This window comes from Mya arenaria, chromosome 17 (genome assembly GCF_026914265.1).
Source record: "Mya arenaria isolate MELC-2E11 chromosome 17, ASM2691426v1".
NCBI lineage: Eukaryota > Metazoa > Mollusca > Bivalvia > Myida > Myidae > Mya > Mya arenaria.
In genome coordinates, this window is record NC_069138.1 from 53,777,805 (window position 1) to 53,801,051 (window position 23,247).

Below are 23,247 nucleotides of genomic sequence, written 5' to 3' on the forward strand. Positions count from 1 at the left end.
TCTCCTTCCTAATTGAACACTTAACAGGGAAGAGAAGAAATCAGTAATATGATCATATTACAGTTAGTCTGTACCGAGAAATAGGAGGGTCGCGAGACACCTTATACCTTGATTAAATATGCATAAGAACACTATCTGCCTAGTCCCGGAAATGTTTGGGAAAGAAAATTGAAGCAAATGTAAAAGCATATAAATGACTGACGTTCAGATAAAACAGTCAAAGTGGCTGGCATTTGTAATAAATGGGTCAAATGGCAAAAGAGGGGAATATTCCTGTCAAAGCTTTTCAGTTAAGTCTCCTTAAAACCTATGTGGCTCGTATGCAATATTTGGTTTATTCCGTACAACTTTCAACCTTGCATTAGCCCTTGTTTTATTAAATGTATTTATCTTGTGTTTTTGTTTTCCACAAATGCAGTTCAAGTTAAGCAACACACTGACAGGCAGCCATGTATTTACGCTGATTAAAAGTGTTATATCTCGCTCATAAATCTACCGACGGATTTCGTAGCCACGCTGATATATGAATTTAAAAACAAAATCCTTTTTAAATGCAATTCTGTAAAACCATACAAGTGACAGATGAGGTTGTTTTCTGTTTGTTCTGTGTGGGGTTTAACTTTCCTGAGAATCTAGAACAACAACATTTCTCAAATGTAATGATATGATGAAGTCAAACCCGGACTTCAGATATTTCATTTGTCTTGCCGTCTGGTGTTAAAATACTACAATTCCGAAATAGAGAAAGATAATTATTATCAGGAAGTGATTAATATTATGGGTAGGCCACATATCAAAACAGCTACTAGATCTGAAAACCTTCCTACTCTCTGCGTCTGTGCGTGCTTTAGGAAGGCCTCGTACTAACACAGCTGCTCAATCTGTAAATTTGGAATATTCTATTGGTTAAAGTCATGTAAGTTGAAATGCAAATACATGTACAGCACATTTTGTTCCAAAATAATGTGATGAAATCAAAGTGCGCTGTACATTGTATGTAATTGTAGATATGGCAACCTTGGAATGGTTTAGTTTTGTGAAAAATAGGAATTAGTTGAAATCTCATCCAAATATTGACACAGACACGCTATTCAAGGGTCTTCACAGCCATGTGCATGAACGCTATTCAAGGGTCTTCACAGCCATGTGCATGAACGCTATTCAAGGGTCTTCACAGCCATGTGCATGAACGCTATTCAAGGGTCTACACAGCCATGTGCATGAACGCTATTCAAGGGTATACACAGCCATGTGCATGAACGCTATTCAAGGGCCTTCACAGCCATGTGCATGAACGCTATTCAAGGGTCTTCACAGCCATGTGCATGAACGCTATTCAAGGGTCTACACAGCCATGTGCATGAACGCTATTCAAGGGTCTACACAGCCATGTGCATGAACGCTATTCAAGGGTCATCACAGCCATGTGCATGAACGCTATTCAAGGGTCATCACAGCCATGTGCATGAACGCTATTCAAGGGTCTTCACAGCCATGTGCATGACACTATTCAAGGGTCTTCACAGCCATGTGCATGAACGCTATTCAAGGGTCTTCACAGCCATGTGCATGAACGCTATTCAAGGGTCTACACAGCCATGTGCATGATGAACGCTATTCAAGGGTCTTCACAGCCATGTGCATGAACGCTATTCAAGGGTCTTCACAGCCATGTGCATGAACGCTATTCAAGGGTTTCACAGCCATGTGCATGAACGCTATTCAAGGGTCTTCACAGCCATGTGCATGAACGCTATTCAAGGGTCTTCACAGCCATGTGCATGAACGCTATTCAAGGGTCTTCACAGCCATGTGCATGAACGCTATTCAAGGGTCTTCACAGCCATGTGCATGAACGCTATTCAAGGGTCTTCACAGCCATGTGCATGAACGCTATTCAAGGGTCTTCACAGCCATGTGCATGAACGCTATTCAAGGGTCTACACAGCCATGTGCATGAACGCTATTCAAGGGTCTACACAGCCATGTGCATGAACGCTATTCAAGGGTCTTCACAGCCATGTGCATGAACGCTATTCAAGGGTCTTCACAGCCATGTGCATGAACGCTATTCAAGGGTCTACACAGCCATGTGCATGAACGCTATTCAAGGGTCTACACAGCCATGTGCATGAACGCTATTCAAGGGTCTTCACAGCCATGTGCATGAACTTTACGGCAAACAGTCGTTAAGTTTTAAACATGAACTATTTGATGGTGTGCTAACACATGAAACAAATACAGATTAAACAGTTGTCTCAAATCTATTTAGCAAAAATGCAAATTACATATTCCAGAACAGTAAAGATTTTTAAGTTAACAGCGATGACGCTATCGACGGTGTTAGCTTTCACAAAGTTCTGAACAAGTGACCCAATGTACATGCAATCTGATACTGTATATACGTGTAATGTTATTGTAAATAGAATGATAATAGATTTTAAACTACAAGGCCTTGCACAGCAGTCAAAATACCTACTTTTTTCATGTTTAGCGATACAAAGAACTTGAATAACAAAAGTAGGAAATACATTGATAATCAGCATTCAAATAAACCAGAAAAAAGGCCTTCTTCAGTCCACTTGTACTGTACCACGACCAAATAAACACATTGTAACGATTACAGAACCATAAACTATACTGCCAATGTAATGGAAGCATTTATCATCTTGGAACTGTATGAACAACGTATAGAACTTGGTATTAACGCGGTTTTAACTTGTTTGCGGAATTATTTTGTTGTTGACAGTGTTTCAACTTCTATGTCTGTCAATGAATCCAACGGAGACTGATGTTCCATACTTGGGGCTTATTTTGTATTTCCGAAAGGATCATTCACCTAGACTATATCCCAGACTCACCAATTTCTATTTGATACTAAATTTCAAGATGATCGTATAAATCGATTGTAGACTAAAGTCTGGAGGAGTATGCCAGCGATACATTAGTTCGCATACATATCTATTTATATATCAGATACTTGTTTACTTATATCATATTCTATGAGGACAAGGTTGGTCCTCTCTTCTGCTTTGTTCATATAATTTAAGGAAAAGGTTGGTCCTCTTTTCTGCTTTGTTCATATTCTATAAGGACAGGTTGGTCCTCTTTTATGCTATTTTCATATACTGTATAGACATGGTTGGTATGTTATTGAAGCTCTTTTTGCTATGATCGTAAACTATGTCGTAAAGGACAAAGTTGGTCCTCGTTTCAAATGTGTACATACTCTATACAGACATGGTTGATATGTTATTCTTACTCATGTATGCTATGTTCGTATACTTTACAGACATGGTTGATATGTTATTCTTACTCATGTATGCTATGTTCGTATACTATACAGACATGGTTGATATGTTATTCTTACTCATGTTTTCTATGTTCGTATACTATACAGACATGGTTGATATGTTATTCTTACTCATGTATGCTATGTTCGTATACTATACAGACATGGTTGATATGTTATTCTTACTCATGTATGCTATGTTCGTATACTATACAGACATGGTTGTTATGTTTTTGGTACTCTCTTTTTCTATAAACATATAAGAACAAGGTTAGTCTTTTTTCTGCTATGTTCATACGTATACTATACAGACATGATTGATATGTTATTGTTACTTTCTTCGCTCTATTCATATAATATATGGACAAGGTTCGTCCTCTTTTCTGCTTTGTTCATATTTGTTCATATACATCATTTATAAATCATAGAATACATACACAGTATACGGATATTTAATTAATTTGGTTTTGTGTTGTGTCACGCACGAGAAAGTAGGCCTTAGTGTTTCCACCTAACATCATTATACGACAGTAATAGCTGCTCGCTCGTGTGCCAGTCACATAGGGACTGTAGGGCAATATTTTACCATCAATATTGCAATTAGGTTATTGGGCTTTGAATAATTGCTTTGATATTTGAAGTGTTTTACGTAGAAGCATAACCATGTTATAGGATATATTTGGCCGTCTGGCCTAATTTCATTTGCATTTATTTGGTGGATTTGGGTCACTCTTAATATTTTACCAAACGGAGTTTGCCCCAAACTAGATACACATGTATTTCTGACCAAATTTTCTGTTTAAGGAAATTTGTTTCCAGTTCTTACTAAAAAATCAAGAATGAGGTTCTTATAATGACATTAATGAAAACGTTTCATGTGTTTTGCAAACTTCAAATTCATTATAAAAAAATTGTGTATATTATAAGCTTTGTGTCAGTTTGTGTTTTTTCGGGCTTTGATCCTTATACAACCATAGTCAAATAGTTAAATCTGGAAATACCAGGTTCATCTGCACCACAAGTCATGACTGTGCTTGGTGAATCAATAACTTGGATGTGCAATGTAGTTTTGCATCGCATAAAACACTGAATAATTAATTGCACATTAACAACAGTTTCTATTCACTAGGGGTTGTATTTGTTTTAGGTTTTTAATGGATCCCCTAGCTTGATTTTCACCAGAGGTTTCCGATATTTTGCTAGAAACTCATTAAATACGATCCATTAAACTGATGTAATAGGGCGACTTAAATACATGCAGTATTTTCCAGTATCAACGGTTGTTTTGTAATTTGTTTTCAAAATACATATGTATGCCTTGGTGATTAAAATTTGCAAACCTGAAGTTAAAACGTATGTCTCTATGCTCAGTACTTAACACACGTGGGTGTTAAGTAAAACAGAGATGACGAAGAGTTCCAAGTTACTGCTGGTCTAAACATTTAGTTAAAAAATAATAGTTTTGAATAATTTAAATTGTTTTCAAAACATTTTCTTCTCTTATATACAATGTTTTACAATGTGGCAGCGGTCTATGGCATGATAATTGGTCAAATGTTTAATATGTCAACATGTAATACTTTGAATATGTTAATTACTCCTCTTCTTGTACTGGTATCACTAATGTAATCGGGTATTCCCTACATGTGTATGTATATACTGTCTCTCTATAGGGGCATATTTTAAAGCGACGCGGTAGAGTGTCTGTCTAGCTGTAGAGCGGTCGGTCGTGTGTTCGATCCCCATCAGAGGCACATAGCTATTTGTGTCTCTAACATTTTTTCTAGTAGCGTTTTCTGACCCTTGTGTACCTATCATGTATTTGCTAGATATTCACTACTCACACTTGTAAATCCTCTGTTTTCAGAATGGCGTCGTTCACCGCTGGAGGGCTGAACAGGGACGGTTTCAACATGTCTGGTCCCAATGACGGCTCCCTCGGGCAGGCCACCTCCCGGGTCGCCCATCTTAGTCTGCCGGGGTTTGGATCTACCAACACGAGATCCCTATTTATCTTCAGTGAAGAAAACTTTATCCGGAAGTACGCCAAGATAATCATAGAATGGGGATATCCTTTTCTTTCACTGATGTTGAAACGTGGCATGTTGGTGAAACGTGCAGTAATGGTTCAACGTGGCATATGTTTGCAACGTAGCATGGTTGTGTAGAGTGGCATATTGGGGCAACGTGGAAAATGGTTTAATGTGGCATATTGGCACAACGTGGCATAGTTGTATAACGTGGCATGGTTGTTTAAAGTGGCATATTGGTGCGAGGTAGCATGTTGGTGCAATGTGGCATATTGGCACAACGTGGCATGGTTGTTTAAAGTGGCATATTGGTGCAAGGTAGCATGTTGGTGCAATGTGGCATATTGGCACAACGCGGCATGGTTGTTTAAAGTGGCATATTGGTGCAAGGTAGCATGTTGGTGCAATGTGGCATATTGGCACAACGTGGCATATTGGTGTAATGTTGCATTTGGTGCAACGTGGCTTAGTGATGCCATGTGGTGCACCGTGGCATGGCAAAGTGGTGCAACATGGCAATAGTGGCAGTTGTGTTGTCCTTATTTGTATCAACTGGAGCAATGTTTTTCATTTGTGCTCCATAAAATGAAGAAATTAGTCATTCTTGGTACTCTTCTGCCTCTGAGGAATTAGGTGGATTTTTATATTTTAAATCCTGTTGTTTATTTGTTATGAATGTCTGGGTCAAAGCTAATCAGGTCCAAAAGTGAAGGATTTTTTTTTCAGTCTGCATTTAAGCCATCATTTGTTTAATTGCAAACTTGGTGTAAAAGTTCTTGGACTACTTTAAGTGGTGGTGATGCCTCTTCTTATGGAAGTTAATTTTCGCCGGATATTTATGGGTTGGTACGATCGTTCGTACTTGGATATATATGTGAAATCACCTTCCAAGGATTTAACAGGTGGACCTGTAATGTGTTACTTGGATTTACTTGCCGTGGTTTGCTGATGGTTGATGCACTACGCATTTGTGTATGGTGTACATTCAACTCGTCTTCAAATTGTCGCTTTTCCGCTTTAGATTTTCAAGACATTCCATTTTACTCTTACGCAATGGTGAGTAGATCTTAGCAATTGATAAGTTTTGTTGGAAGTGATACCCATACTCAACGTATGAGTTTCTCTTTAAAAATAGCGTTATCTTTCGAAAAAACTATAATTTGTTTGCTTAAGGTAAGACTCATTTTTAAAAAGCAATACTCGTTCGTAATGATAACAATTCTATTCCCATTTCAAACCCATATGTTTCCCAACTTTATTCCTATGTAATTAACATGCTTTTAACCGTGATTATTACAATCATCATACATTATCAGGCGATACATATTGCAAAATAAGCTTGTGCATTTTCCATATAGTACAATGTCGCCGGATTCCACTCTTATGACGTCAATTCATAACAAATTGTATTGCATATCGTTAAAATGACGCCTGAAAATCGCAAGTGAGCGTTATGCAAATACATTATATTAGATATTATCGTGTCATTTAAACCTATAACTTTTAAAATAAAAGGGGTTTTAGTGCTGCTTTAGATCATTAAGGTTACATTCGACCCTCATTTATTTCTGCCTTCATAATTCCATTCGAGTGTAAAACAATCTCCATGATCAAGGTTCTGCTATATTCAATTATTAATTCTTGACTAAACATACTTTTTCAGTAAATTAGTTCCCATTTCAACCATGACTTGTGCTGGCGATACCGCAGAATAATCATTTAATCATGAAAAGGGAAAACATCGAGCATACTTTATTAGACACCCAGGAAATTTGGAGTATTAAGCGAATGATGGACAATCATGCTTCTATTATTTGTCTTATTGAACGCTTTCCCCTCTAGATTTTCCCAAATGAGTTTCTCCAGTGAAAACGAGCTGAAGCCAAGACAGCGAGCCGCTGATTTTGCCAAGAAAAGTTCACACAATCAATACTTGCATACTGAATTATGAATAATACCGACCATCATTACAAAGTCTAGAGTCCCAAAGGAGCATCAACATTTATGGCAGAAGAAGCCTCTGTTGTTTGGTAGGAAGCTTGGCGATATAAATGTTCATTCATATTCATTAGTTTATTATTCATTGAATCCAGGAGACTGTTTTATGCATGAAATAAGCATGTATTATTTTAAAAAGTCAGAATGAACATGAACAAAAAAGTAACAGCAAAAACTATATATTTTAATAATTTCGTTAAGCTCATTAGCTATAGTGTACATAAATAAAGTCTGTTACACAAGAAACTTTGTTGTGATATTAAAGATAATACATAATCATTAAAGTTAACGAAAATGAATCGGGATACTTTTATTTGTAGTATATATGTGTTGCAATGTTAAGCTGCAGCCATCAATCCGCAACCGCTATAAAAATTCATTTCGTTAAGGTTAATACTTTCATTATGCATACCTTTCTTGGCCATACTTATGACCATGAATAATGGTCTGTGATCGTTAACAGCAGACTGTGACCATAAATAATGGTCTGTAATTGTTAACAGCAAACTGTGACCATTACCGTCGGACTGTGATTATTTCCAGCTGACTGTGATCATTAACAATAGTCTGGGATAATTAACAACGTTATGTGACCATTAACAACGGTATGTGATCGTTAATAGCAGTAAATGACCATAAAAAACGGTCTGTGGTCGTTAACAACAGACTTCGGCCATTAACAACAGTCAGTGATCGCTAACAACAATCTGTGATCGTTAACTTGACTTTGACCAGTCTGTGATCGTTAAAAGAAGTCCGTGGTCGTTAATAGCAGACTGTGATCGTTAACACAGCTGGCTGTGACCATTAACAACTGGATGTGGCCATTAAAAACTGGCTGTGACCATTAACAACTGGCTGTGGCCATTAACAACTGGCTGTGGCCGTTAACAACTGACTGTGACCCTTAAAAACTGGCTGTCGCCGTTAACAACTGGTTGTGACCGTTAACAACTGGCGGTGGCCATTAACAACTGACTGTAACCGTTAACAACTGGCTGTGGCCGTTTACAACTGGCTGTGGCCATTAACAACTGACTGGCTGTGACCATTAACAACTGGCTGTGGTCATTAACAACTGGCTGTGACCATTAACAACTGGTTGGGGTCATTAACAACTGGATGTGGCCATTAACAACTGGCTGTGGCCATTAACAACTGGATGTGGCCATTAACAACTGGATGTGACCATTAACAACTGGATGTGATCATTAACAACTGGTTGTGGCCATTAACAACTGGTTGTGACCATTAACAACTGGCTGTGACAATTATAACGGGCTTTGACACTTAACAATAGACTGCATCTGCTTTGATAACCGCAAAATAGTGTATAAATCTAAAGTTTCTGGCCCCACTCAGTTAGATCAATTCCGATAGAACATTACCGATAGCTTTCATTGGATTCTCCATCTCATCCTGAAAAACTAGACTGTCTAGTAAACTAATAAGACATTGTCTTCTTCAATCAATATCTATTGATCAACCGTGATAGAAGTGATAACAGCCAGCAACACCAGGTGTTATTGTAATGACTAATATGGCTGATGCTGATATTGACCAGTTTATACGGTTAAAAGGTTGTTGTACGGCTGGACAAATATATGAATGGTGATATGAAAAACATGCATTAGTCATATGAAGTGCTTATTTATATGTACGTTGGTATATATCATGTCGGTAGCGCATGTCTGATTTTAAAATGTCATGCAGATTCAATTTTAGATACGATAATGTTACGAGACAGTTCTTTTTTTAATTATATGGTATTTTTTTCTTTAAGAATAGAAGATCATAAAATGTTTACAATTCTTATTCTATTGAACGCGATACTTTTTAAGAACAGAACATGTCTAATGGACAAGTCACGCGCCAGGTTGGCGTGAATGCACTTTTTTTACATAATGAAAAACATTGAATTGGTATAATAGATTCAAACTTTCATAAAAAATTGGTCAGCTTTTTCATGAGTGGCGCCTTCTTAGTTATGCAAATGGCCTTCGACAATACTCAAGTGTATGGGGAGGCCTTAAGTGTTTCAAAAAATATTGTTTTATTCAGTTTTCAGGAAAAAGTGTTTTTCAAGAGTTTAATGTACATAATTTACAACATTTTCTGGTGTTATAAGGAATAGAGCATTATTTTACAAGAATACGTTGGAAAAGTCTGTAGCTAAATATAAATTTATGATTGTGTAAAATTACTCCAAATGATTTCTTGCTTATATATTTGCAAATGAAAAATAAAATAGTGGAAAACACATAAATAAATACCTGGCCTGAATACAAAAAGGCAAAGTCAGAAGACGTGTATGATAAGGACGTCTTAAATAATTTGACAAAAAAAGCATATTCGTTTTGTAGAAAGACTTTTCCGAAAAAAACTGTTCATGTTTGGTCAATTATCATCAAATAGTATTTACTCCTTTTTACACCAGCTATACATGTTGCAAGGATGTATAATTATGTATTGCTTGCTTAATATTCAACTTAAAAACTAAATTAAAAAAGAACACATTTTGATGTAGTGTCTCGGAAAATTTAACATTTTAGGCAGCTAACAATGTATAACATTATCCTATTACGCGCTGCGCTATTTTGTATTTTGTGACACAGTAGAAGACGATTTTTAAAAAAACAAAGATGAATTAGAAGAATCAGTCTATCTCTTTGAAATGCTTCTCTCTCAATTATTCAACAACTTACGTCATAAATCATTATGTATACATCCATTAACATTTACAGAATATGTATTGTTTTTTGAAAAGCTATCAGCCTCTGAGCTTAGATTAGCATCCCCTGATAATAATGCAGTGACGTGTGGCGAGAATTCTGATATTTAAGATCAATGCATATTTCTAGAACGGTGCTGGAATACTTGTCAATGTTGACCTTGCCATTACAATCAATGTACAAACACACCTAAGCTGCTATTTTTATATTAAACAGAATAAAACAGAACAGAGCAGAATATTCGTTTAACTTAGACATACATGTTGCTCATTTTTGTGATATAACAATAATATAAGTCTGACGTTTGTCATTATTCATTGAACAAACTAAAACAAAATGAAATTCATTTTCAACAGTTTGAGGTTCTGAAGAAGAACCAGACAATGTGTTATTGACACATGTTAAGGAGCGTATTCGATGTTTTTTTCTGTTGGAAATTGCACTTTGTTACAAAAGAACATGAAATGCACTTTAAAAGTATGTTATTTTTTATTTTATTTATTTCATATTTCTTTCTGATTTGTTCCATTGAGAATTCTTGGTAAACCTCGAAGCAGACTGTTTAGGCATCTGGAATGTTAACTGTGCACTGCATGAATGACACCTAATTTTGCGATCAATTAAATGTCTATGCATAATGCTTGCAGTAATACATAATGTTACAGTAATATTCCAGAATTTCCAATAAATTCTCTTGACATTAAAACAAAGCTTGAACGGTTTTGGATCGCGGATTAACCTTTTTCTTCCATTTATCAAATCCTTACATTAATGTATTCAAATGTTCAAGGTCATCTAAAGGCCGAGTGTTCAGTACTGAAGTTTAACAACATTGTTAACGTCATCTTCGTCACCATTCGAATCGTTACTGTTCTGGAAGTTTAATGGATACACTTGTAATCTGCAGCGGCGTACCTAGCGTTACGCAAATACTCGTGCGCGTTCAACTGAAAAAATATCTGAAAAAACAACAACAACAAACGTTTTAATTGCGAAATTTTATGTAAAAACCCAACCATTAGCCGGGTAAGGAACACATGGTATCCATAACAACATGTAAAGCAAATGTTACAGTTAAGAACAAGAAGTAATGGTTGAAAAAAGGCCGAAATGTTTCATCTTTGTTTGAATTTTACATGTGATTTGCGTAAAATATTAGCGTTTTTAAAGCACAAAAAAGTCATAAAATATACGCCAAATTGCACCGTCTAAAAACTCCAGGGGGGGGGGGTGCCCCCAGACCCCCCTTCAAGCTTGTTGCGAGTACATGCTATATGTTTCTAGGTCAGCCTCTGATCTGGTGTATTTCTTACAATTTTGAAGATAACTTTTTCCGCTAAGCTTGTTCATATTTAAAATTCTGAGCTCATCATCGCATATTTCAAGTTTAAAAAATTCGAAGGATGTCTTTAATGACGTTGTTAACCACAAGAAGGTACTGAACAAAACGCTTCGCATTCTGTTGAGATGAGCTCTCTGGAAGACTTGAGCAGGTTTTTTTAAAGTTTCGAACAGATATTCAGAACAGGATGATTTTGATTTTTATTATAAAATGCTGCATTGACGAAACATTGCAACAATGTTCTGATCTCATAAATCACTCATATTATTCCCGAGCAGAATTTATTGCTTACAAAACTGGGAAAGTGTATCTGCTTGTAAGGCTTCCACGGAGGTTTAAAATGAATTGACTGAAAAAGTCTCAACTTCTCAAATCGTTAAACGACAACCTGTCTCCTAGTTACGACCGAAAATTACACAAGATGGAAAATAAAGTGCTCCATGTCACGATTTCAGGTCCAAGGATTTCTAATATTGCAAGACTTGTCCATTTTCCATGCATTGTCAGAGTCTTTCCTTTTAAATATGGCATTTATTGCAGGCTTTGAGATTTATTATTTGAATTTAAGTCTCCATTTTTTAATCTGTTTAAAAATGCATCCATTTTAAAATGAAAACAACTTAAGAATCGAATGTGTCAGTCTCAGGGTTCCTTAAAATACTAGATTTTAAAGAGTGCACAATAGGAAATGTAAACGACACCATCTTTTAAAGTGACTAGACACCAGCTGATACAAATGCAAGACAAACAGAAAATTGTCAAAACTTTAAAATCATTGTGTACATTAAAACTTACTTACTAGTGCATCACATTCCGAACAACACATGTATCTTTCGCAGCTTTTGCCCTTTTTCCAAATCGAAATTTACTGGTTTTATCTACCACGTAAATACCAGTAAATTTAAAATTAGTGTCGGTATATGTATCTGAACTCATCACGTGAGATTTGTTTGTATTTTAATGATGCAATCCTTTGCCAAAATTTCAGCGTTGCATCGTTCTACAAAATTCCGACAAGTTTAAATTTTGGCCAAGATGGTATCTTTAAAATACAAGCAAATGTAAAATATTTCACACTTATAGAAGCAGAAAATAGCATAGTCATCATAGGCTAAGAATTATTTTCATATCTTTTCTGTCAAAGAATTCGAAGATATTTTGAAATTAATGTCACATCGGTTGTGGCCCGTGGTGACCCATGTGAGAACCCCTTTGAAGCCACGTGATTTCTCAACCTGATAATACTTTTTCTACGTGACTCGTACTCGTATCAAAAAATACAGTTTCTTTTTAACAACATGGTGTTCTCATTTCTGATACCTGTATCACAAAATGTTTTGTTTTTGTTACCATAGCGCTTCATCCTTGTTTGGTTTTATTTTTTGAACATATTTGTTTTAAAACTGATGCCCACACTAGAAATGTCCAGTCCGGTAAATTCTACTATTTCATGCTCAGACTATTCTGCCATAAACAGTCAAGGACTTTTCTATATATTGTGACATTTATTGCGATATTACAGACGTACTGTTTCAATTTAGTCTCGAGTGTCAAGTCCGTGATAAAATCTACCATTGTTTCAGGGATTCACGCTTTACAGTCGCAAGTTTCAGTATTTCGTCTGCATGAGGAAACACCTTTGTTTAAACACTTTGTATGGGTTAGGGTAAAACCGTAAAAAAGTTGTGAGCGTTTTCTGAATATAAAAGATATCAAGTGAGAAAGTTGCAGCAGTTTAAGGCCACTTTTCACTAACATCTTCAAAAAGGAAAAAAAGGCAGTTCGGGTTAGTGGAAACAAAGATTATGTTTTACTCTTTAATAGTTTAGTCGATACATTCGTACCCAAAACCTACAACCGGTATGTTTAATTATTTATAATACTATGTCATTCAAACTGATGTAGGTCCCTTTAATAAATCACTTCCCATTTTGCACAATCATGATTAAATTTTTTCGCTCGTAAAAGGAGGAATTTTTTGCTTGTTAGTGTGTTTGCTGATGGGTTTTCCTAGACGTAGAAAATATATTGCCCAAAGCCGCATCTTCTCAAAACATTTAGTGACACCTAACCTCTTATTTACGACCCGACGTGACATGGGATTGAGTATAAAGTGCACCGAGTCACGAACCAGTAGCGCGAACCTCGTGTTAAACGGGAGTTGGTCTGCCGATGTAATATATACCAGAAATTGAAATGTCAAGTCTGGTGAATTCTAATACGTCAAGCACGGACTATTCTGCCATGTATTGTCTGGGTTTTTTCCTTTTAAAGGTGACATTTATGACGGGATTTGAGACGAATTGTTTAAAACATGGCCCTAAACATCTAACTTTAATACACTCTATATTGTTTCGCACTGCTGCCTTTATGCAATGCACTAATACTAAAGCAAAATATACCAAATTCAAAGACATGGTTTGTGTGCGTTTTTAACTTTACAGTGACTTCATATCTGTAAGTTTAGCTTGACCGGAAAATTCTTACAATGCTGTTTGCTATACCAACTACACGTGTAGATATTATTGATCTCGTTGTCAGTTTGGTCGAAAATAGCGTTTATTTCATGAAGGAGACAATATTTAAGAAAACTCGCCAATATTTTTGACTTCAGTGTTAAGTTTCCATCGTTATTGTTTTTAAAACAATCGAGAACTATCAAATATGTAACGATGATTACAAACTAAATTATTTTTACTTCTTCTTCGTTTTGTGCATACACAAATTATAGTCCGGAAGTTGAATAAGATAGTGAATTAAGGGGTTATAACATTCGAGGAAACGATCAAATATTAGTTTGATATGCAACGTAAAAACAACATCGGGGACTAGTTTCACGAAAACACTTAACCTGAAATCCTACAATCCTATTGAATAGTGATAAATCCAATTTGGTAGCCGAAACGTCCATGCTAGGTTTGAAATGCGCCCTCAGATCATTTGGGACTAAGTAGCTGATTGGAGGCAATTATGGCAAATTCTTTTTTGTTAATGATTGAATTGTTGTTATTCATACATTTATTCAAACAGACTTTGTATTCGAGTTTTACATCACAACTTAAGACAAAGGGAATTATTTTATTGTACTGTCCAATTGTTTTTTTTAAATGGCAGCATTTGGCTTATAAGTGACGAAGCAAATGGACAAATGGTGAAAATTCGCAAGGGCTGTAATCGTTGAAACGCAGATTAAGAGAAGGTGCCCATTCTTTTATCTCTGTTCCATATTCAACATTGGCGAAGAAGTAAAACAAACAATAAATAATACTTATACGAAATATAACTCTTATGCCTCTAAACAGAGTTTATATGTGAATGTTTGACTACTGGGCGTGTCCCTGTAGTTGTCATTGTCTTATGGTATTTACAGTTTGTCCTACTTTGAAAGCCAATGAGATTGCTGCATTTCGTTTTAAATTTGAAAAATATTTCCCATATTCTTCAATTCGTCCCTGATATGAACTCCGATACAGAGAAAATACAGTGATATTTGGCCTACGTGACTTTTCTAGAAAGTAGGCGGAGCCTGTATTGTTTACTGTAAAACGTTGATGCTTTCCATAATACGGGCATTCTAAAGTGGCCGACCCCTAGATTTGCAACCAAAATTAATCAACAACATCTTGTGTGTTTATTAGATTTTGTCAGTCAACGTTTTGCCGGGTGTGCGGACGTGACAAACGGTAAGCAAGTTATCTTTCATATTTTTAAAAATACGGAACATATTGCCTTCGGCTCGCTTGCAATATATTTCGTATTTTTTAAAAATATGAAAGATAACTAATACATAACTGCCATGTGCATTCACTGGCCCATATTCAATAACGGAGACTGAGTTTTACACTCAATACTTAGAAGGGATATTCTCTATATAATTGTAAATTTGCTATGAAAATTACGGTGACATAGTGGTGATATACGTGTTATTGTTTCATATATCGTTAAAACGGCGTACGAATCCCATTAAAATATTATTCGTACATGTTTATCACCTCTATTTCACCGTAGAGAAGAGCTTGGATGCTAAAATGTGTTTACTATAATATAAAGAACCCTTTTAATAGTTGCTTACACTTATATTGTCAAAATTACCTAAATATTAAAAACAATCTGCGATTTTGCTTTTATCAGTGTAAGCCTCAAATTCAGATTCAAAACGTTGAAAATGGGCTCTGTGGTTGTAATGCATTTAACGCAATAGTCAGTTATACGCCAAAATGACTTAAACATTTTGACCCTATGATCAAGTCATCTGTCTTTGTCATTACAATATGTTACCCTTGATGTTATAAAAAGGAGCACAGCAGAAGGCTTCATAAATTGGATCATTGACAACATAGTTATCTCTAATGTTATCTTTCCATCTCTGCGATTGGAGAACTTGTATGCAATGGAGTTGTCCCGTACATCTTATTTATATTCACAAAAAGGATTATCATTCTGCTTTTGTCTAAAAAGCCGACGTCAACAGAAATGGCAAACATATTTTTAAGAGGCCACTAAACTCTTTTTTTTCTCCCGTCTCTTTGCACGTATTTCTTGTAAATATAGCGAATTTATTTCCAAAAAGCTAAAAAGAAACACACCTTTTATAATAACGCTATTTTCAAACTAATTGTATGTGTTTTTTTTCTCGTAAAAATAGCCAACTTATTTTCAAAAGGGCTACAAACCGTGCGCCACGGGTAACAAAGCTATTTTTCCATCTCGCTGTGTCTCCTTCTCACGCAAATATCTCCCGGCAATTACTGCTTTATTCATAGCGATATCGATCCAACTTCTGCTTTCACCATCGGATACAGGGAAAGGAAGATATATAGGTTTTTCCTGTTAAGAGAGACAATCTTAAATAATCCCACAATAAAGTCAATACGCGCTAGTTCGTGTAATGTAAGCAATTTTAGAAATCAGTGATGTGGTTAAATATCCTGGCATTCCCAGGAGATGACACGAACAAGTTGAACATGTTGACTTGATTTTGAAGATGTATAGGTTTCTGCTACTGTTCCATATGTCAAATACTAGCTGGAAAATGAAACAGTAATGGCAAAACATAACTCCAGGAAAAAGCAACATTAATAGGGTTAATAGGGCTGCAAATAGTCATACATCATTGACTCCATTCACCGTATAGGTCCGCTATTAATAACATGTAATCCGATTAGCTACATCGTTCTTAGATCCAAGTAAGACTAATATTGGATACAATCCCTGGCTATCATTTTAGACAAAATTCTGACCATGCATTTTCTATTTCATGCCGACATACATTACAATAGTAACACCCTCTGTTAGTGTCATCCTAAAACAGTTCAAACATAGAATCGTTTTCAAACGTTTTCCATTTAACCTGGGCATTACATGTTTAGTACATTTTGACCATATAATAAAATCTTCGGCTAAACCCCTGGATATTATTCCTAATCTTCAAACGTTTAGGAAATATACATTTAAGACGTAAATGCGGGCATACAAAACTATTTGCAAATGATAAGGGCTTGTATGTCGTGGTATGGTACCCAAATGCATATTAAATGACTAATTCCAAATTCTAGAAAAAATAAATAAATAGGTAATAGATAACAACGCATATAATATTAATACGCTGACATGGAACTACTTTCATCTCCAATACTGTTTTACGTCACAACATAATTGACACTGAGTTAACAGTCTATTTCACTTTGATATCTGATTTATATTAAGATTTATAATACACTCGATAATTAAACAATGCTCCACTAACATTGATGAATAGCATTCAGAGAACATTAATGTGTCTTAAATTTCTATGGAATAGATTTTGTTCAATTTTGTTATCAGTAATTCCAGTTCCAAGTTAATCTAACCAGGAATGATTTCGCTTTTGAGGGTTGTTGACCTAGTAATTCCTATTACCCTACTTTATTTTACTCGTGACGTCATTTTAGTGGCGATTTATTTCCAATTTCAGACCTCAAGGTCATACGTTGTTGTAGGTGACCTTGTTATAATGGTTAACAATGTTTCTGTGTCTCCTCTGATAAATGCTTGGTTAAACAAATGATTCATTTTCACTATCTATCGTTTGCTCATTTCAATGAGCTGGTTCACATATTGGGATAGCTGTGATTTGAGTGCAGTTGATCAACTGATAATGATTGATTTTTACTATCGATTATTTCTATCTGTCTTTTTCTGATGAAGGAGTTACACTTATAGGCGTAATAACCATTGATAATTACGGATAAATAAATAAGTGGTAAAATGCACACATGAAGAAAAAAGGCAGGTTTACCATACATGTAGATAAACATGTAAAAATGGTTATTTTCTATGAATTCGGAGAGCGAAAAATTAATTATTTTAAGGTGTCCGAACTCTAAGGTGAAGTACAGTAAATACATTCAGAAATCCAACTCTAATATTGTCAACTTTACGTACATGCATTTCGTAACAAATGCTTTTCGTACCCAAATCACATTTTTTTCAGGGAATAATAGGTTAGGGTCGGCGGGAAAAAATAGGGTCGGTCGGGTAACCTGAAACAGACCTATTTTTTTATTTGGCCTAAAGATTCAATCGCTGTTTATCGGTTGCTCATTATATATTTACTACCCTGGTCCATGTTTCGGGATAGTTGTGTGTTTTGGTGCAGTAAATCATTGAACTGACAATGATTCATTTTCGCTGTTTATCTTTTGCTCATTGGGCTGGTCCCCATTTTGGAATGGGTGTGTTTTTGGTGCACATAAACAAATGGTAATGAATCATTTCCGCTGGTCATCTATTGCTCATCATCCATTGAGCGGTTCCAATTTTGGGATAGGTGTGTTTCTGGTGTAGTTAATCAACAGATAATGAATCATTTTTCGCTGGTAGTCTATTGCTCAATATGCATTTCGCTGGACCCAATTTTGGGATAGGTGCGTTTTTTTGGTGCAATTAATGTTCTGATAATGATTCATTTTCGCTGTTTACCTATTGCTCATTATGTAATGTGGTGGTCATTATTTTGGGATAGGTGTGTTTTGGTGCACTTAACGAAGGTATACATTCAATTACCAAGTAAATCACAAGCTTTCATGTTGTTGTTTTCTATTTAAGTAATTGTGATTTGCCTTTTTATTAATTGTATGTAGAACTGGTCTACTCATGAGTATGACCTTCAGTTTGTTGGTTATGTAATGACCCCCGAAGTTAGAATGTTTATCAATATGCACTTCTTACACGCCATTATATACGTCTGGACTATATAACATTTGTCTGGCTAATGTATATACCTTGAGCATTTATTTATTGCAGCCGGTCTGTTAAAGAACAGCATCGCTGTCGTATTTTTTTGTAATAATTATCTTATAATTTACATATTGTTATCAATGTAGTAACTTGAAATTATTTGCCAATTAATTCCAAAATACATGTGCCTATAATCCTTAACTGGTATCCACGCCGTTCGAATACATGGTGCTACTCACAATCATCGCCAACTGTGTGGTCCTGGGGCTTGAGGAACATCTACCGGAGAGGGACAGAACTCCACTCGTGGAAAAACTAGTAAGTCGCTTGATATTTACGTTTAAAATGGATTTGGGTTGACCCTCATAAACATCACCTACATTTTTATACCAATATTCGACTGTGTTCTAAGTGCATATAAGTGCTCAATACAAATTCCCGATCAGAAATTTTAAAATAACGATTAACATGAATTAAGAGGTGAAGATTTTTGTCAAAGTAGTGATATCGTCATCATCCTCGATTTCGTTGATGTCATCGTCGTACAAAAGCTTTAATCATAACTACAAAATAGAGAAATCTTAGTACACATAAAACTGACGTCACTATGCGTATATTGTGTGTGTGCAGGCGGCTTTTTACTGTGAAAAGCGAGTTGTGTTCCTTTATCCTATGAAAACAACTAACAAGCTTGGACAGGATCTCTTAACGTTAATTGAGAGTGAATTGGTCAACCTTTCTCTCTCTATAGTTGCTTATTAAAGTGAAATGCCATTCGTTTCACCCAATCATAATGTCATAGCGAATAGCTAACAAAAAAAATGTATTGTTTTTAACGTACATGTGAACGCTAGAACGGATTAAACATCCAAAAATCCTCACATGGAAATGGATGACATGTCATTTTGTTTTGGGGTTTCGTTTAATTGCATCATATAATTACGGATAAATGGCTTTTACTTCAAGAATAAAATATTTTTTACGTAGAAATACTTAGTAAATTAATGCAATGTTTTTGAATTTTCATTTTTTGCATAAAATAATGACTAAATTTGTGTAGTTTTAGGACCATCCTCTTGGCTAAATTATGGCAGGTTGACAGCCTTTCATGAATTAAATCCCCCATAATATATCATTATTATTTTCTATTTTCTTTCAGGAAAAGACAGAAATCTACTTCCTAGGAATATTTTGTTTTGAAGCCCTGTTAAAGATAGTAGCATTAGGATTTATATTACACAAGGGGTCGTACCTTCGGAGTGTATGGAATATCATGGATTTTGTGGTCGTAGTCACGGGGTGAGTATAACGTTTTAAGGGAGGTTGCGAGAGGCTAGTTGTGCGTGTACGTGTACAAGTGTGATTTTACAAGACCAATATATGTACAGTGCACTTTGCCAGAGCATACGAAAAACTCCACGCTCTGTTACCTGTGACAGTACTATAATATATGCCGCCATGCAAATCACGTGACGATAGGTACTACTAGTATGTAAATTGTCTTTGTTCTGTGTTTTATTTTATTTTAACCTCATTAAATGCATCTTGAATAATTGAAATTTGATTACAACCGTAAAAAATAGAAGAAACAATATTTAAGAAAAAAAAAAAGGTGTATATAAATTTTATATAGCTAAAGTCCAGCTATACTCACTCACGGTGACATATCTGTCCTGCTTGTCTGGGGAGATCACTGCGTAGGAAATTGGTCAAATGCATGAACCCATAACACGTTCCAGTACACTATCAACTGATTTCCGCAACCTCTATATATTAGAAATGTTCCTTTTACCGAACATAAATCGTACATTAATCAAAAGTCTATTTAAATTGCAGAGTATATGTAAAAGTGTGTATAGATGACAACATCAAACTAATACAATTATTATTATATATCACACGAAATATATCACATACTGAATTTATTTTATTGTTTTCAAAGTCTTATTTTGATTCGATTTCAAAGTAATATTGTAAAGCAGCTCTTTTCAAACTTATTGTTTATATTTTTGCCTCAGCTGCTTGGAATATTTCTTCCCTAAAACAATTAACCAACCGGCAGTTCGATCACTAAGGGTTTTACGGCCTCTTAAATTAGTGACAGGAATAGCCAGTAAGTGACTAGTCCCAACATAAGCCACTGATATACATAGCACAGCCAATGTGTATAACAACATACATTGTTTTGGGACAAAGATGGATATAGTCAGGGAATACAGGGACCCCGTATTTAGGGTTAAGCTGTTGTAACTTGGGCTAGGAGTTATAAGGTTAATACCGTGTACTGAAATAGAAACTGTATGTTCCAGTTAATCAACCCATATATTGTTCTATAGATTGGCATATATGAGATTATGTAGCAGATGGTGGAGGGCTCAAGTAATCAAACGCCAGTTTGATACAGCTGGTCCATAATTTAAAGCTGGTATTCAATTACATACGAACATGTGCGCGAATTAACTGTGACCAATAAAATGAACAACACATAGTTTAATCAAAGCCTTGGAGTATGGATAACGAAATGAGTTGAATTTTCTTTGTAAAAGATTTCTTAGGCAGATTAAATTATTTCATGGCATTTACAATTTTTCTTTTACCTGAGCAAAGAATCAGCTAATTGTCTTTTTCGTCTACTTTAAAGAACGCCATTCCGTCAAAGGGGTTTAAATTACAGTTCAAATATTTCTCTGTACATTTGTTGCAAACATGAACATGTATGACAGTACCCAGTTAGTGTAGTCATTTTAGTATTTTACCGAGTCCCCACCACTAGCGGCTAGAAATTTGTATGTATGCTTTTTATTAGTGTTGTATTGGTTCCCTCCACAGGTTCATAACCATAACAGCCACCTCGAGTTCGGTGGATCTACGAACCCTGCGGGCTGTGAGAGTTTTACGGCCTTTAAAATTGGTGTCGGGTATACCAAGTATGTATTCAGCCTATCTTGATGATATATTCCCCTCAGGTCCTGATATGATTTTAATATTTGGCACAGTTTATGCTTTATCGTAGATCGCTTTGACGGTAGATATCAAGGTTTGGGTAGTTTATTCATATTCAAAGAGTTTTGTTCGCTACACAGTAATAGTCCGTCAATCAAAAGCACATTATGATATATAAAAGTAAATAGAAACTTAACTTACAAAATCTTGCTATAATATTACATTAGCATAACATTTGCAATGACAAGCAGATTACAATAGTTATACACTGTTAAGTCCTTGTTATTATTCGTGCATACTTTGATCATAGCTTTTTATTAATCGGTAGGTTTCTGAATATTCTATACAACCAATATGTACATATTTCAAATATTTTCTGTTAGTTTCCTCCAAAAATATTCTTAAAATGCTTTTTATTTATGAAACATGTTTATCATCCACAACATCTCGTATATAATTGCTATGATGTACATGTCGGTGTGTGCGTTTGTTAAGCTAGATCAATTTAATAGTTTGTATCTTACAATATTAGGCTGTGTCATACATATCCTCAACACCAATATGTTACCCCCATTCTTGCAGGTTTACAGGTGGTGCTGAAATCCATTGTTCGTGCAATGGCGCCTTTGCTTCAAGTTTGTCTTCTTGTGTTCTTCGCAATCATCATGTTTGCCATCATAGGGTTAGAAATATACAACGGTGCTTTCCATCTCGCTTGCTACAAACTAGGGACCATTGGAAATAGTGAAGGTCAGTAGATTGATAACAGTTTGCTTTGCAACGTATTTCAGGAATGTATGTACATGTACCAATGACAACTACAGTGACAAGTCCAGTAGCTAAATAGTTGACGGCTACTCTGTTGAAAGGCACACTTCAACTGAACGACACACACGCACACACACACACACATTCGGCGTGAGGAATCACGTGACTTAAAGGGGTTCTCACGTGGGTCATCACGGGTCACAACCGATGTAAACACACAAGTAGGTCACGTTAATTACTTATAACCTTTTTGACAGAAAATATATGAAATTATTTCTTAGCCTATAAACGACTATGCCAAATTCTGCTCATACACGTGTAAACTATCTTAGATTTGCTTGTATTTAAATGATGCAATCCTTGGCCAAAAGGTTCAACGTTGCATCGTTCTACAATATTCAACCACCTTGAAATTAGCATAGAAAATAGCATAGTCTTAATGGGCTAAGAATTATTTTTATATATTTTCTTTCAAAAACGTTATTTAGAAGTTAACGTTAAACTGGTTTATTTACATCGGTTGTGACCCGTGGTGACCCATGTGAGAACCCCTTTAAGTCACGTGATTTCTTACCCTGATATTGAAACAAACAAGATGGACAGACCCACTCACACACCAACATGCATTTGCATGTTCCTATCAGATATAATATCGACTCAAAAAGACATGTAAAGATATGTCAAGGGGCAAGCAATTTAACGAAGTGTTTTGACCGACTCCAAGGCCAATACAAAGGGATTTCAAGTTTTCAACTATGGGTTCCATGATGTATAGAAAAGTCAGATTTGATATGGTATGGTCATTACCAGACAGACTCTCAGACTAGAACATAGTTAACAATAATCTGTTATTTGCTTAGAACAAAACAAAGGTTATCCTTGCTAATGAGCTCCAAGTAACTTCAGTTGAATTAGATTACAATT

General features: G+C 35.6%; 1 protein-coding gene across 1 annotated transcript in view; it reads left to right on the forward strand.

The window, feature by feature from the left end:
* Positions 1–23,247, forward strand: part of LOC128223985 (voltage-dependent calcium channel type A subunit alpha-1-like) — a 166,576-nt gene that overhangs the window by 87,065 nt on the left and 56,264 nt on the right. The window contains exons 3-7 of the mRNA XM_052933546.1: positions 5,160–5,360; positions 18,825–18,930; positions 19,772–19,911; positions 21,442–21,539; positions 22,138–22,305. Of these exons, the coding sequence (XP_052789506.1) occupies positions 5,160–5,360; positions 18,825–18,930; positions 19,772–19,911; positions 21,442–21,539; positions 22,138–22,305 (713 nt within the window). The remainder of the gene's footprint in view (positions 1–5,159; positions 5,361–18,824; positions 18,931–19,771; positions 19,912–21,441; positions 21,540–22,137; positions 22,306–23,247) is intronic.